The following is a 17,154-nucleotide window of genomic DNA, read 5'->3' as shown; positions in this document are numbered from 1 at the left end:
AAATACCAAAGATGCAGATGGAACTTTTATGCCTTGAAAAGTAACAGTGCTTTCTATGCATTATTTTAATGCAACTCATTGAAAAGTGTTCTTTATATTGGGAATAATATTTGTTTCTCTCAACTTTTTCTTAAATTACTGCTAGTGAATCCAGATGTGTTCTACACAACTTCAGTTTCCATTATTCCTGGACAGGATTAAATATAGTACATTATTGCCAGCTGTCCCCACAACAAAACTTAGACTTTAAGTGCAAAGCAAGATATGTGTGTTTTTAGTAAGGCACAGGATACCCAGTATCATTTCCAGTGTAACACAGAATCCGTATGCGCTTTATACATTGAAAGTGTCCATATAAAATTTCGGCCTTTCAAGGGTTTGAACTGTTTCCTGAATCCAACTCTCTTCTGGTGTCTGAAACCGAGTAGACAAGTAGTGATACGGAAGCCGACTGTGAGACATCAGGTGTTTGGGAACAGCTGCTTTGTAATGGAGGAGATTCAATAAAATCATTTCTAGGAGTTATTCTGTAAGTAATGAATAACGAAACACAAGGAGTCAATTTTGAGCACAGTGCACTACTCTGGAAAAAAAATACATTTTTAGCAACAAGATTTTACTGTATCTTAAGCTATATTCTTTCAAGAAAGCTGTATTCTTTCAAGAGAATGCAATACAGTTCTGTATACTTTTTCAAGCTTAGGGTTGTTCTTTTTAGGGTTGCTGAGACTTGTCATGTCTCAAAATGCTTGCATTGCAGCCACAGATTTCTTGAGGGTCACTGTTCAACAATACAAGAATATCCTACAAGCTGAAGCTCCAGCACTGAACACTTAAAAGAAAAAGATGACTCCTATGAAAATATAAAAGAGTCCATATGCTAAAGATACGTGGCCATACGAAAGAGTTTGTAAGAATTACAGTACTCTTGACAGCTACTGAGGGTTAACTGTATACTGAGAGCATACCGATTCCTCAGAGAGAAAAAACAGAAAAGTTACAAAACCAGCGGTAATACACCTAAACAAGCAAAAGACTGAGTTAAGGAGCCTTACCTTCCTTCACCTGCTCTCTTCACACTCTCAGCCAAGCTACTCATATCACATGTGCTATCCGCTTTCTTCCTTTTTTCCACCTGATCCACAGTCAGTTTAGAACCAGATAACAGTTGATCTCCACTGTTTTCACCTTCCTCGACTCTTCGGGCTGATGTTCCATCTGCCTCTATCTCTTTCTCAGATGTCTCTGGAGAGGTTTTAATTTCTGCAACAGTTTCTTGGCTTAAGTAATCATGATTAGTGATTGCTACTGCAGAAGTTCCATGATTTGTTGTGCCACCCGTACTAGTCCCCATTGACTTGGAAATGACTTTCAGTCTGTGTGAAGTTGATTTGTAGTGCTTCTTTTTATGTTTAACTTTGGAATTGTGCCTCAAGAAAAACTCACATGATTCTTGCAGCACTCTTCGACTCTCACTGATCGGACTGAAAGAAAACACAAGCGTGTAAAACTGAACGAAGAGGGTAACCTTAGAGATAACGTAATGCAGCTTTGTACACAAAAACGTGGGAGAAGAGCAATGATGCAATCCGAGCTGGATGTTAATGAGCACAAGAAAAGAAATTACACATGGAAAGAGCAGAAAAAAAAATCCGATCATAATGGCTCTGAAGTAATTATGTCTGTGGAACAACTGAATAAAGCAGATTTCTACATTTCTTACTTCTGCAAGGTGGTCCAATGACTTCAGCTGATTAACCGTCTAAGAGAGGAGAGCAGGATTAGCTCATAAGCAGCTGTATTACCAAATTAACTTTATGTGAAGTAAACCACATTCAAGTGAAAAAAAGGTAAGCATTATAAAATTGACCTCATTATTTTTAAATTCTTATAGCCGAAAGTGGTTAACATCTGAAACACATGAAAAATTATACAGGAAATGGAAAAAGGGGAGAGGGAAAGGAAGCTATAAGCTCACCATCAAGGAATGTAGATGTAAAATAAAAGGAGCTTAAAGGACTGCTGCCTTGGGAAATCCAAAGAAATAAAAAGATCTAAAAACACAGTATAATTTATAAGTTACACAGACAATCTAAAAAGAAATAATCACAGGATAAAAAGGAATGGAAAAAATGACAACCAGAAGAAATGGAGATGACATTTATAATCTGTTTAAATCCACAGAAACAAATTTACTAAAATTAAGTAACAAAACTGAATTACTCTGTTTCAGAAAAAAAAAGTACCAGTAGGTTAATACAATAAAAGTGATACTAAGGAGGGTTCAAGGAAAATTAGTTTTAAAATAAGACAAGCCTGGCAGAGGGGAAAAGCAGAGGATGTTGTTATTGCACGACAGTAAACACAGCTAAGTACTGTGCCAAATGAAGTAGTCAGAACACATGAAACGATCTAAACTGCCGGCTGAAATTCCCTCATTCAACTGGAAACCAGAGATGTATTAGCCTATGCCTTCCGCTCTATGAAAGAGAACAAATCAGCAGAGGGAACTATTTTCTGTCTTTTGAGAATGTTGTCAAAAAGTCTTTGCATATGTAAACTTCCACAGACTCCAATGGAATTTTGCAGCATTTAGTCTCTGAAAAAGAAAGGGTCTAAGGAGGACATTTTGATTACCTGAGCTGTATTTAAAGAAACATGTCTGAAATACAACGGACTTTAAAGTACACACTTTAAAAAACAGGAATAAAAAATTGTTCTTACTCTCTTTTGCGGTTTCTGTTGAAGAAATTGGCCCATTCAGAACAGGTCTTTTTACTTCCCACCCAGAAGACTGGAGATATGCCAACAATTAATGTCAGCAAGTATTTCATCAGAAACAAAAATATTTCTGGTCTTGCCAGTGCCTTTGCCTAGAAGATAATAAAGTTTAATAAATGCAAAGAAGAAGATATACTTGTTGATTTATTTTTTTAAACGCAGAAAACAAACATTATGTAAAAGAGACACTTTCTCCTTACGGCTGTTGTTCTTTGTTGAGGCTTGTACTGCAGACAAATGTTAGACATGTACAGTCAAGTCAGACCTGGTTAATGTCTGCAGCTGAATACACAGAGAGGAGATTAGTCAGAAGGAAATATTTTTCTTTTAAATTGAAAGGAAAGATAATTTGGCAGGGGGGGGCTGTTAATAGTATTAGTAACCATGTTCTTCAGAGACAGTTTGTATGTATAAGATTTATCCCTTCAACTTAAAAGAAACAGTAAGTGGATGAGTTGGGAGTTAATCAGATCAGACAGCATCTTCAAGGAGCCGCAGGGAACTACATAGGAGTTTTCTGTTTATTGCAAAATTAATCCACCTATTTGCAGAACAAGATCACAGGAGCTGAGACATTTAACTCAGTAAGAGATCATTATCTTCTGCTCCCATGCTGCAAATTTGATCTACATTACCTGGCTTATCTGCCAGTCCCATCTAGGAAAGACACTGGTTTTGTTAGCCGGGTAACGTTAGCTACTTAAACTGAAGTTTGTTTTCACTTGGTTTTGATCTGGCCAATGTAACAGAAGTCTACAAGCCAGCTCAGGTAAGCCGAGGCCGAGCACCCCACTTTAAGCTGCTCCACAGTTACCAAACACTGTTTATTATAGGGACAGATCCCATTAGGTATGTCTTTGTGTAACGTTCCCTGTTGCTATTTACTCTTTCCAATAGGTTAATTAAAGGCTGAGAACACGCGCTCTTTCTGTGTTATTATGCCAAGCTGTTACATTTAAGCACTACAAAACAAGTTGGTTTTTAAAAAGCATAGAAGCCTCGTTTTCAACCTTGTGTATTTTGGACCATTTAGGTTGATACAGAGCTCAGTGTAAAACCCACTGAAGACAACGTGTGCTTGTTAAAAACGGTAATGGAAGCAAAAGTAACCACGAAGTCTGTGAGCTGTGCTACTCTCAGCTTACGCTGACTTCCAGACACAGGATACTGAGGATGTTTAAGAACGCAGAAGGATCAAGCCTTATCATTCCATAACGTCTATGTTTATATTCCTCTTTTTAATGATAGTTTATTGCCGTAAAAACATACACAGTAAGTGCAAAGCAATGAAAGATGACATGAGACACTTGCATTTCTTAGTGATAGTGTCGTCTTTTATATTTTTCTTAAATGGAAAGAAACAAACCACAAATTACTTGCGATTGCGGGGAGTTTTATATACTGACAAGAAATTTAATCCATAGAGAGTACTGAACACAGGCAGGTTTACTTTAAAAGCCTTTCCGCGGAAGTTGTTTCATTGTTTTTTGGGTTTTTTTTTTGTTTGTTTGTTTTTTGTTTGTTTTGGCTTTGGTTTTTTTGAGTCAAGTGTTAAATATGAACACCTCTTCACTTTAAAGTGCTGCTAGGTTGTTTGTTTTTTTCTTTTCTATTTACTTTTTGTTTGGTTGTGGTTTTTTAAAGTTTTCTTCACATTACTGAAAATCAGCCTGCAAATGACAGCTATCATGGAAAAAATATACTGAAAATTTGTTTTGTAATTTCAAGTGTTTTATACTTCTACACTTTGAAAAAAAAAAGACATGACACAGATTTTAAATCTATGGTTATAAGCAACATTTTAAATCAAATTTAGACTCTATTTTCAAGAATCATTATTTCAGCTTCAACTGAAATGGATGAAAATTCACTTTATGTACTTCGATACTGAGCTAAGCACCCAAGTAGCTGAGCAGCTACTTTTAAGAACAGATACTGTGAAGAATGATCCTCCCCCCAACACAATTTGTAACATGAAGTTCAAGCATCATAAAGATTATACATTCCCTTTAGACCTGTAAGTTGGAATTTAATTGCTGAGTGCTATCAATTTGATTAGCAAAAAATTTCAAAGCAAAAGTATCACACCACCGATTTTGACTTAAAAAGCAACTAATCACTGCATGTTCTTGAACTGATTACTTAATGTGAAAATAATTTACCAACTGCACGCTAGATACAGTGATACACAGGGGCTTTTGTTAATTAACTTTCCAGTATTACTGATAAAGGAAACTGCTACTTGCCTGGTAAGGACAAGGAATATGGTACTGGTCACAGTGGTCAAATACCCAAGTCGTTTCCCAGATTTTCCGGTTCACCAGTTCATAGACATAACATCCAAGAAGTGCTACAAGTGGCACCAAGTATAAACCACTAAAAACTCCAATTCTGATCATAAATTTCTTTAGCTTCTCCTGGTTTCTGCCGTCATGCTGTATGACTTGCCGCACATGGTTTAAAGAAATAATACCAGCTAAGAGAAGAGAGAGACCAAAAAACACACAAAGGCACAACGGCAAAAGCACAAAGTACAGAGAGGCATCCAGATCGTAGAGACCCACAAAACAAACTCCACTGATATTGTCCCCTTCAACTTTGTTCATTGCAAGGAGCATAATGGTTAGAAACCCAGGCATCCCCCACGCAACTGCGTGGAACCACATGGCCTTTTGTGCAATAGCTTCACAGCTCCATTTTCTTCCCGCCGCAAGGAACCAAGTGATCGTAAGAATCACCCACCATATAGTTCCTGCCATAGTGAAAAAATACAAAACCATGAAAAGGACAGTACAGGCTTTGTTTTGGGAGCCAAGAACAACTGTTTCACCAATTTCTAACTTATCATCTGCCTCGTTACAGGCAGTTCTGTTCCCAAGTAAAAATCCAATAAAGTACATTAGAGAGACTATGCTGTAACAGACGGAGTAGTATATGATCGGCCTCTCTGGGTACCTAAACCTTTTAACATCAATCAGGAAAGTCAGGAATGTGAAAAGCGTAGCACAAAGACAAAAGATTGAAACTATTCCAATGAAGCTTTTCGCAACATCCAGTTCATAATTTTTGAAGTACATATTGGGACACGGGGGTGCACACTGATCGATTCCTAGAAACTTGTAGCCTTGTCCATTGGCAGTGTGGAGGTGTCGTGGACACCAGAATCCATAATCCCTTCGGATCTGGCCTGGGGTCTTCTGAGTTCCATGTTCGTTTGTGGTTACAGCAGCAGTCGCAGGAACAGTCTCATCACAACTGACCAGTCTATGTAAATAAACAGAAGAGGAAATACCTTAATACCCCTCATTCTCAACTATAATTATTAGAAATACGAAAAACCTGATTTTAAGCACTGTTAAATTTTGTGGATAGTGAAAAACATGCATTATATGACAAAACTCAGGTGGCATTTGAAAAAAAAGACTTCAAATACTTTCAGCTTCAAAGACTATTCAAACGTAGCTGTTTAACTGTTGTTCTCTAGCTGTTGTTTTATTGCTTATGAAACACTACTCAAATTGCAATCCCTCTTTTAGAGTCTTAAATTCTGCTAAACCCTTACATACATATATAAAAATAGTTACAGCACTTGTTTTTAAATTTGGATAACAACAGACTGTTGGAGACAGCAAACGACCTTGTCAAAATGCGAGCTTCAATCAAGGAACAAAGCAGGCTCACAGTATCTAGAATTAACTGATGACTGGTATATGACTATGCTTTTTTGAGTTGTAGCGATATCTCACTGTCGACAGCAATAAAATTACCCAACTGAAAAACACAAAAGCAGAAAAGGTAACCATTGTAAAAAACAACCATTATTTTACTGTTTGGGTTTTTTCCTAGCTCCATAACGTTCATCTAAAAATTGCTCAAGACTCAAATGCTTAAGGTTTAATTGGTCACAAAATGTGATATTTTTATATGGTTAATATAGTTTTAGCAGCATCGGACATATCTTCAAACTAGGTTATGCAACTATAACTCAAACAGGTAAGCATTTACTCAAAATGGGTTTTATATTTAGATGCATTCCAAGTTCAAGCACATATTTAAAAAGAAGTTTTGCATTGTAGCTTTTAAAGTAAGATTCTTTGTCAAATGCTATTATAAGAGTCCCTCAATGCCAGTTTACAAGCTCAGCTTGAGCTAAAACCAGCTTCAAGTTCTTTGTTTCTCAGCGTTATCACGCTGTCGAAATAAATACAGACTAATCATTAAGAAAATCGATTCTGTAGCAGATTCTTTCATCCACCATGGGCCGGATCAGTGTGCACAGGAACTTTGCGAACTTTATTCGCCATGTCTCAACAGGCATTATATACGCGTGTATGAATACAAGAGTGCAAATCTCAGGATTCCAGTTACGGCCCATCCTCACACCAGCTCCTCTTCTGTGGGCTCCAGCAGCAGGATCTCTGCTGTGTTAAGAGCATCCTGCACTATGTGGACTTCTCTGTATCGGCTACTGGGGAGACATCGTTTCACATATGAACAGAGCAGGTTCATTTTCAGTAAATGTTGGCAGTAATAGAATAATTTAAAGCTGCAGAAATTCCTGCAAAAACGTAATTTGATTTAAAATGTCATTTGAAAGACACATTGAACAACCGGACTCACTTGTCATTTTCCTAACATTTCAAAACAATTCTTAAAGACATTTGCTGGGCTGAGTTGCACTACTGATGCCTAGAAGCTCACACAATGGAAAATGTTGATATCTTCTTGTTTTAAAACCCCCCAGCTTCAATTTTTCTGCAGAATTAAGGGAAATGGCATTAATGCCACCTGTCATATCCACTCTGATATGGATTTCTACCAGAGATCTCTGGCACAGGACTACTGACCCAGCTCTCCCTCAGCCCTATCGCAGATTAGCCATTGCATGGGGGTTAGAAAAACTATTTTAGTTTCCACTCTCTGCTCCTTTCCTGCATCAGGCTCCTGCCCTGACATGCGTTAAAAAAACACCCATCTGGCCTTAATTATTTATAAATATCTGCAGTTGAAGGTCAGAATCTCAAGAAAATTACACTGCAGTGTTTTCAGTGGTTTCCATTTAATATATACAAGACTTGTCTTCTTCCCAGATGTAGTATTAACTGTCTTCTCTCTGGAGCAGACACGTGAAAATCTTTGAGAAAAAGGTGAAATGCTTAAAAAAAAAAAAAAAAGGGACTCTTGTCAGGCAGTACAGGTAAAACACCACAAGACTGAATTTGCACATTTAAGCAGTTAAGAGTAAGATAACGGTTCTATTATTTAATGCTCTGTGTCCATTCAAATACAGAATGTTTTCTGTTTCTTTATTTTATGAGCATTTACTTCTAAAACCCCTGTGAAGTAACTATCATCATCCTTAGTTTAGAGATTAGAAACCAAAGCAAAACTCCATTCTGTAACATTTAATATTTTAAATTTTAAGAAACTTAGAATAAAAAGCTTCCTTTTGCAGGGATATGAATACCAAAAAGAACTGCTGCAGAACTTTGTCGCAAAACAGTCACAAGCAGGAAATGCAGGTGATCATCTGAATAATGAAAAAGTTTTAATAAAAACACAGTCCTACCCACAAGCACTGTAGGGTCACCAGTGATGAGGAAGCTCCGGCAAGGTGATATTTAACATTCTGCTCAGATTTTCAACTCAGTCTAGGTCAAATACGAAAATATCAACCCCACCACCTGTCAACATGAAAAATACCCCACCTGGTACATTCCAGCTCTTCAGGCCATGTGATTCCAAAAGTGTCCATCAACTGCTTACAGTCAGAATACACTTTCTCACAGAGGCTTCGACAAGGGTGAATCACGTGAATTTGCTCCAGGCAGGCAGGGACAAAGGCTTTGCACAGAAACGTGTGGACGTCTGGTGAACAGTGAAGATTCATAAGCGTAAGAAAAGGCTAAGCATAAGAAAGGGGAAGAAAATGGTTTTGGTTAGTAATTATAAAAAGATAACTCAAGGCATCAAAATTAACTTCCATCACTATGGCTCACGTTTGTTCCCCCGCAGGTTTGAAAAGATATTAGAAAACAGTGTTTGTTCAGCAGCTGTGAAAGAGCAAAACCCAGAGGCCTGAACAGTGAGAAGCTCCATTAGCCCTTCTAGCCCAGTACCTGCCCCAGGATCTTGACCAACTGGTAAATACTCAAACCTGATTTTTTCCTATTTGGCAATATTAGGAATCTGAGATGTACTATGAAAGCCCAAGATTTTTAAAAAATAGAGTAAAACATTAAGTTCCTACGTTCACCCGTCAGCTTCTAAATTAGCGCCCTGAGATTTTTAAAGGTGTGTCTGTCCCTGTAGTTGCTGTTAAATTACATTTTCAGTGCTAAGTGGCATGTTGCACTCATCTTCTCTCATGCTAGAGAGGTTTTGATTAATGAGGTCCAAATATGATTATTCCTCATTTTTGAAACATTGCATTTCACAGCCTCCAAACGACTGAGAATTTCTCTACCTCTATCACCAAGCACCAGCCAGTGAATAACTGATGACTGTTCTTACCGGAGAATTCAAAGAATGAAATTTAATGCAACTTCCCCCTCGCCCCCCACCAATTCATTCAATCCATTATTTACAGTCAGACAGGCTTTTAAGGAAAAGCCCCAACCCTCCTTCTCTATATTTTATCATGTTTATTATTAGGGAAAACTATTTTAACCAAACTACTACCACGTGTGCAAACTTGAGAAAAACCACAAGCTGTCAGTCATTTTTTGCAAGTGCTGCGTGGTTGTAAGGGGCAGCTCACCGAGGGAAGGAAGCGATGCCACGCTAACAGCATGGCCAGGTGTGCTGCCGTCCTGCTACATGGGCCGTACATCTAAAGCGGTGGGGCCGGCAGAAGGGAGCTGTGTGAGCAGGCCCACCCCTTAGCCACCACAAGCAGGAAAAAAAAAAAAAATGAAGCAGCCAACCATGCGTTGGTGACCTCTTGGTGCCTCTGGGCACATGGATACCAGATCACAGTCCCAGGTAGGGCCACGAGGCGCCAGGCCTTGCCAGGACACAGGGCACGTGCACGGCTCACCGACGCTGGACCCCCATAAAAGCACTGGGGCAGCAGACAGGGGGATGCGCCGAAGGGATGGGCTCCTCCAGCCCCCTCCCCAGCCCACCCCGCAGAGCGCGGCTGGTGGGGCACGTGTCTGCCAAAAGGCTCCAGCCCGCTGGCTCTCAGACAAGCCCCAGCCTTTGGATCCACTGCAGGCTGCTGCTCACTGCCCCACGCACCACGCCAGGCACGCGTTCCCCATCCAGCTCATGAGAGGAAAACAGGCTAATTTAAACACCATCTTGAGGGAACTACCCTACGGCTGAGGGTGAAATCCACCTGCAGGATCCCATCAGCCTAAGTCCTTTCTAAGTAGGCTTTTTGATGAAGTGCTGCTTGTATTTCAGGAAAAAGGAATCTCTGTATCACACGTAAATAGCCAAATTTATGCATCAGGCAAGCTGAAACAATGTTTAACATGCTTTGAAATGTGCTGATAAACAGGGACACTGCATGAAATTTTCAAAGAAGGCAAAGTAGGTAGTAACATTTTTATTTAGGAAAAATTTTATTTAATTTTTTGCCATTAACAGCTATGTCTCTCAAGTATTCAACCAATGGCTGGCAAAGAAAGGGTTACCTTCTGACACCAGAATATCATCCTTACTTTTGTCAGCTTTTAAGTATCCCAAATAGACACACATCCATACCCAAAGAGCAAGTCTCACTGTTGAGTATGCAGTTTAAAAGAAAAGACATTCATAAATAAATTTTCCCCTTCAAAGCGGAATATCTACAAATCCTCAAGGGACCTTTGTAATAAACATAGGAATGTGTGGGGAGGGGGGGAAGAGAGAAGATAAGGCAGAGCAAGAATAACATATAAACGCTTTATGAAAAACCGAAAAAATGTTGGCACTATCCTTCAGAGCACTCCGGCTGCGTGATGCATCTGCAGGTGCCGTTACAGCAGGCATGCAGAAGTCTGATCCCCCCTCTGGATGTTTGCTCTGGGAGCTGCCTTTGCAGGGACCCAAGACTTTGAGTAGTTTATGACGAGAAGTATAGCTCTAGTATAATGTGCTCCAGTTTTGTAAGTTGAATTATTTCCTAAACGCTATTCAGCTTCAGATATAAAATAGTCAGGAGTTAACCCTAATCGAATTAAATTTCCTTTGCATAATTATGATGCTTGTTTTCTTTTCAATTAAATTTTATTTGCTCCAAAGGTTAATTTATCTTAACTCTGATCTTCCTGGCACTTCGGATGAAATAAAGATAATAGCCTGGGCAGTCATACACAACTCCTATAGAAATTGAGTTTACTTCTGAAATAAAGCCTTCTAGAAATTGTCTTGATTGTTATGAATTCTTCCCTTTTGTCACTCTCAGTTCACCTGGGTTAATGAAAAATAAAATTAATTGTCTAGAGCAAGTTTTGGGGTGTCAGTGAAGAGCTTTTGCAGACTGAGGCAAAACAGCAATATTTTCTTTAGAAAGTAAGAATTTGAAAAACCCCCAATATTCATACCTATGAAACCAACTTTATCTACATAGATATTTTACTAGCTATTTTGACAAGCAATGAACAATTTTCAAATAGCATTTTCCAACATAGCTAATAAGGCTACTTATCGAAAGCTTGCTCCCTTGATACAGAAAATGCACATAAAGAAAGCGATGTCTAGTGAAGAAAGTCAGGACATAAAACCAACCTTTACCATTCTAACAGCTTCTCACCCTGGCTGGCAGCAAGACTGGTATACAAGACAGGCTGACATCCCTCCCAGTTTCCTACAATCAACGGTTTCGGAAACCAGCTGCAGGTTATAACATCACCACCATGTTGAAAGGACACTGACAGACCTCCTTTTCTGCCTAGAACACAGCTAATCCCTTTTCCAATCATTTATGCTTATAACTTTTGTAAAATACTACAGCAGTAAGTTTTACTGTGTATTTTAATCAGGGTCTGCTGAGAAAATAGTGCATTTTATGTGTTTACTTTAACCCCTGGTTTTGTAACCCGGTTCGTGTTTTGACAAACAGCTCACAGACTACTCTCTACTTTTTTCTATGCCATTTTGCCATCCTGCTATCATCTACATATTCTATTTATACATTAGCATAACAATGTTTCAAATTTTTATTTCTATTCCTTTCATAACACACTTTACTTTCTATTTGCCTTGACTACTTTGAACACTGACCTCACATTTCCACAGTGACATCCAAAACTCTTTTGTGAGTGACAGCAACTAATATAACACTGTGCCCACCTACTTGTACAGATAGTGGGGGTTACTTTTCCCCATATTCACTACTCTGCATTAGCCAACTCTAAACCTCACCTACCATTTCATTATCCAATTGCATCTACCACAAGGCCTTTCTGCAACTCTTTAGTCGATTTTGGAGTTTGGTTTTTTTTTTTCCAGCAAATTCACCATTCACCCCTCTTCTAGGTCATTTACGAATTAGCTGTGTATCAGAGGTTTCAGTACAGATGACTAGAGGAAACCACTCGCATCATTTATTTGGTACAGGATGAAACTATCAGCTAATGATTTAACACTTCCATTGTGAGAAAATATTTATCTAGTCCTACTTTTCTTCTTGTTCTTCAGGCAGGCATTGGAAAAGAAAGTCCCCGTTGGGTTGCCGCCATAATTTCTTTAAAAAACATAGGTTATGATCATGTCAGCCTTTTTGAAGACTGAAGTATAATATGCTGCCTGAATCACCCCTTTCAATAAATGTATTGAGTCCCTCAAAAAACTCGAATAGATTTTACAGGCAATGAGTTCCCTCAACCAAAAAACTCTATAAAATGTAAAACCTTGCCTCAAGCACACACAAATGCAATTTGTAAAATACAGATTTATTTGCAGAAACTGCCTACTTCTACCATTTAAGAACAGCAAAAGAGGTAGAGAATTGCGCCTGGAACTCCACTAACAATTAGGTATCTTTAAATGCGGACCTCACATCCAGCTAGCCAGTTTGGAAATGTTTCATTACAGGAAATAATAGGTCTGCATTTCCTGACAGACCGTAAAAGCAAAAACCGAAGTATTTTGTCCTCCAGCTGCACGGCCTATAAGCAAAAAGTGGAAAGCCAAGATCACAAGCTTGCTGACAGTAAGAATCAGTTGCTTCAAGGCTGCGTTATCCGGATCATGGGTGTCCCAACCACCAACCATTTTTTACCCAAGTGGTCAGTTGGGTAACCTGCACATATGCCATTAATCAGCAGAATACAGGAGAACATTTTCACTTACTTGTTTTGACATAAGTTAGTAGTTATCATACATCCCAACCCTAGAGACATCTGATCATCTCTAGTAATAATCTGCGATAAAACTGGGATGAGGTAGGACAGAGGATCTGCACTGTCTGCCTGGAATAATGAGCTTGTTTCTGTGGTATCTTGAACTTGCAAGCTTGATAAGCCCAAAACAGAGAAGCATGCTAAGCACAAGACTCACGTACAGTCCTACGTTGCAACTTACATGCTGAACAGCATGTTTAAGAGTGTGTGTGCACCTAGCCATTTATTCTGTACTCTGCACCATTTGTTTTCACTCATCTCAGTTGTGTTATTGTTTGTGGGACCACACCATAACTGCATTCCTGAGATAGTTTGGCTTTGCCTCTGGAGAAAATATGACATAGACGTACTTCATACAGAATCTAGGATTTACTAAGTAAGGTGGTGGTGCTTTGTTCAGTACAGAGGATATTCCTCTCGCTGCCTAGTGATGTTCTACTACCTTTGACTGTTTGACTGTGTTCCCAGTCTGCAGTGGCTATGTGATTGCTTCACGGGGTTCAGTGCAGTCCGTTTTGCTCTGGGAGGTTTCTATACAGGGCACATGCCCCTCTCATGCAGTGCACTGACAATACAGTGGGAAGTTTGTGTCCCACAGTCCTCAGTTCCTCACTGCTGTTGCTTAAGGCGATGGCTCTCCTGTTGTTACAGACTACATCACCTTTGGCTTTACAGTTGCTATTTCTTGGGGGTATTTTTTGGTAGATTGTTGGAGTATTCTAGTTTGTCTCATATTTACTGGGTTTTGTTTCCCATTGGCAGGAAGATGAGAATTTATATTTTAGTACTTGTATTGGCTTTGTGAGGCTCCATTCTTGGTTTTAAGAGTCTGGTTTCAATCTATTTTTAACACTGCCATCACCAAATCTGCAGGTTTTCATCTCTGTTCTTCATGTGACAGGGCAGTGGTACTAGACTCTGAGTTTAATCCCAGACAAATGCTCAAGACATCAGCGTGTACAGAAATATTTGAATAGTATAGAAAACGGTGGATCAAAATATCAAGGTTTTTGTTACAACCAGCTATGGCAAACTCAATCGTAAGAGACAGGAAAGATCTTGAATCGCTCAGAGGATCAGAGCCTTTGTTCAGCCATTGGAGCCAGTTATTTAAGACAGCAACAACCTACTCTCCTGAGGTCTAGCTACCAAGTTATAACATTTAGCTTAGTTAATCTAGTTAACACTGAGGTTAACTAAGTTAAACAATGAGAGACACCAATTGTCTCAATGTTAAGCAATGGCACCTGCTTCACGGTTTGATAGGAATCTTGTGACCTAAAGCAACAACATTACAACCTTGTCACTTACATAACTGCTTGTTTCAATCCTGGAAGCAAACATGGGTTTAAATCTGAATTTCTACAGTCATACTACACTTTGTACCTGAGATTCCTTCCTATATTAAAGATACACAGTGTTATTCACGAAACTCTCTTTACAGGAAGTAACACTTCACCTAAGATTAGTAATTAGAATCACAGAATATCTCAAGCTGGAAGGCCCCATAAGGCTCATCGAGTCCAACTCCCTTGCTCCTCACAGGACACTTTAACAATTAATGATTAATAATTTACAGTACCAGACAACTACTGTCCAGTAAGTGTCACTATAGAATTAAAGTACAACCGCAAAACCTAAATATATATACCCTTTCTTATGTGATATTTAGAAAATAAGGCCACTGTCAACAACGATGTATATAAATGGTTTCCAAAGAACAGGCCATAATTACTCTTTATACTCAGACAGCTATACTAACAATCAATCTTCACAGTATCTTCAGCCACTTTTATAATTGTAATCTGTTTCAATTAAAAACAGCGAAACAAGTATGGCACGGCTGATTTAATCCTACACTACTGCTTCAATAGAGTTATTCTGGACTGGATGGGAACAAGACTAGCATCATACCCAGACAGATTAATGCCTTCAGACAATTCCTACATGGCCTGGCAAGGGTGGCAATTTGCTGATGGCCACAGTGAATCAGCTGCCAAGAATCTATGACCTCTAATTCATGCACAACTAATTAAGTCATGATAAATAAATGTTCTAACACATGAAACTAAATGAAGGATGAAAATTTCAAGTTCGATTAGATTCAAAACAAGGTTGAGAAAAGACTAGATTCTTCCTGTTGGAAGTTATGTTGATGGATGTAGATCAAAGGCAAGTTAAAGGCACTTTTAAGTTGGTATGTAAGGATTTAGAAACTCTTTTGTAGGAGGCTAACAGTTTAAGTGTCAGCATCTTGTTGCTACACATCTGCTAGAAGCTGTTACTTAACAGCAGAGCTGAAACAGAAATGCAGGTGCAGCTCATGAACATTAGTGCAATGTCAACCACCCTTTAAACTACCAGTGAAGATGGTATGAACTAATCTGGGGGTCCACACACTCCATGTCACTACCTGTGTAGCAGGTAATAATTGACTACTGCTGCCAGCAGCAAGTATCAGTCTAAATCTGTATTTTCTGAACTCAGTTAAAATTACGAGTGACGCCTCTACAACAAAAGCTTTTCAGGAATAAAATTCACTGATAGGAATAAAATATTTTAGATATGAGATAAATAAGTTTAACATGCATCATTAGTGCATCCTAATTTGACAGAGGAAAAATAAAACCATCGAAAGCACGTGAATTTGACTTTTATTTTAAAATAAGATGCTTTTAAACAAAGCAGCACTGCTTTCTGCAGCTTTCACAATAGAATTAAGGCAAATGCAGTCATGTTTAACGTCAAAGCTTGTCAAATATTTTTTAAACATAATCAGTTTAGCATTTACAGAGATAAGAATGAAATTCCAGAATAGAGAGTAGGTTACACCCCTAGTTTAAAAGACTAAAAGACAAAACAGTTTCAGTTTGTTACTCAAGGGCAATCTGGAATTCAAGAAGCTGGGGGGGGGGGGGGGGGGCGGGGGGGGGCAGAAAGAAAAATGTAGTAAACATGCAAGTGGCCCAAACGATGCTGTTCTGCAATGAAAGCTGTTTGCAAAGACAGGAGCTTTCATCTTTGTCCTTCAACTGAACAGCAAAGGCAATGCATGAACTTGGACTTCCAAAGGGCTCGGAACAAAGTGCAGGGACAGCTCGACTTGCCACAGCTGCTAAGCTGAACTGCTCCCAGCAGTCAGCTCCCGCCGCAGCCGGACAGGGGTGGGAGCTGCCGGCCGGCCGGCACCTGGAGCATCGCGGTTTAGAAGGCAAAGTCAGATGGCAGCCGATCTTCAAAAATGCAGTGCTGGAAACTCCAGCAGCTCAGGGACTGACCGGCACGCAGTCAGATGCCTGTGCAGCGCACACTTGGTGGGCCAGAACCGCATCGCCCTCCCCAAGCTACACCAGCCAGGCATCAGTTCAGATCCCAGGCTGCCCAATTGCTCAACGAGCTGAATTTCTCATCATATAAACATTTAATGTCTTTGCAACAAAATCATGAGTGTATTTGGGAACGCTTCACCATCATTCACCCCTACACATGCACTATACTTTGATAGACATATTCAGGTCGGAACCTTCACACTAGCTGTTCAAAGCTGATGGGAATATTAATCAGAAATCCAGCCAGGGTAAGGACAAGGCACATGGGGGAAGGTTTTCAAAGGTTAGTAGGGCAGCAAGGCCCTACTCATGCACTTTCAAAAAAAAAAAAACCCAAAAAAACCCCACAAAACCAAAACAAAGAAACTCCAAAAAACTACTCCAACACCACAACTGGGCACTAAACCTGCCATTGCCAGTATACACAGACACAGAAAGATAACGCAGGCTCTTCTGCTTTTTACTTCTATGGGCTCTGGACTGTTTCATATTAACTAGCAACTACAGAATTTCTGTAGTAAAATAACTTAGTTCCGTGTTTTCCCTTTAAGTATTTTTAAGCGCAAAATAAAAATACATATATCCCTACACTTTTTAACTACAGCAAAGGTTAGAAACAATATAAACAGGAATATTACATCTCACTAAGAAGTTATTCTGAAGTAAACTAAAGTACAAGTATTCCAATACTTTCCAAAGCAGCTTATTAG

General features: G+C 39.2%; 1 protein-coding gene across 1 annotated transcript in view; it reads right to left on the bottom strand.

The window, feature by feature from the left end:
* Positions 1–370: 370 nt before the first annotated feature.
* FZD6 (frizzled class receptor 6) overlaps positions 371–17,154 on the bottom strand; it is a 28,604-nt gene continuing 11,820 nt past the window's right edge. The window contains exons 2-6 of the mRNA XM_086465164.1: positions 8,490–8,686; positions 5,028–6,045; positions 2,725–2,873; positions 1,056–1,484; positions 371–527 (exon numbers count right to left, since the gene is read on the bottom strand). Coding sequence (XP_086321290.1) covers positions 371–527; positions 1,056–1,484; positions 2,725–2,873; positions 5,028–6,045; positions 8,490–8,686 — 1,950 coding nt within the window. The remainder of the gene's footprint in view (positions 528–1,055; positions 1,485–2,724; positions 2,874–5,027; positions 6,046–8,489; positions 8,687–17,154) is intronic.

This window comes from Leptosomus discolor, chromosome 5 (assembly GCF_034619465.1).
Source record: "Leptosomus discolor isolate bLepDis1 chromosome 5, bLepDis1.hap2, whole genome shotgun sequence".
Classification (NCBI taxonomy): domain Eukaryota; kingdom Metazoa; phylum Chordata; class Aves; order Leptosomiformes; family Leptosomidae; genus Leptosomus; species Leptosomus discolor.
The sequence above is the reverse complement of the archived record's forward strand: the minus strand, read 5'-3'. Positions and strand labels throughout refer to the sequence as shown.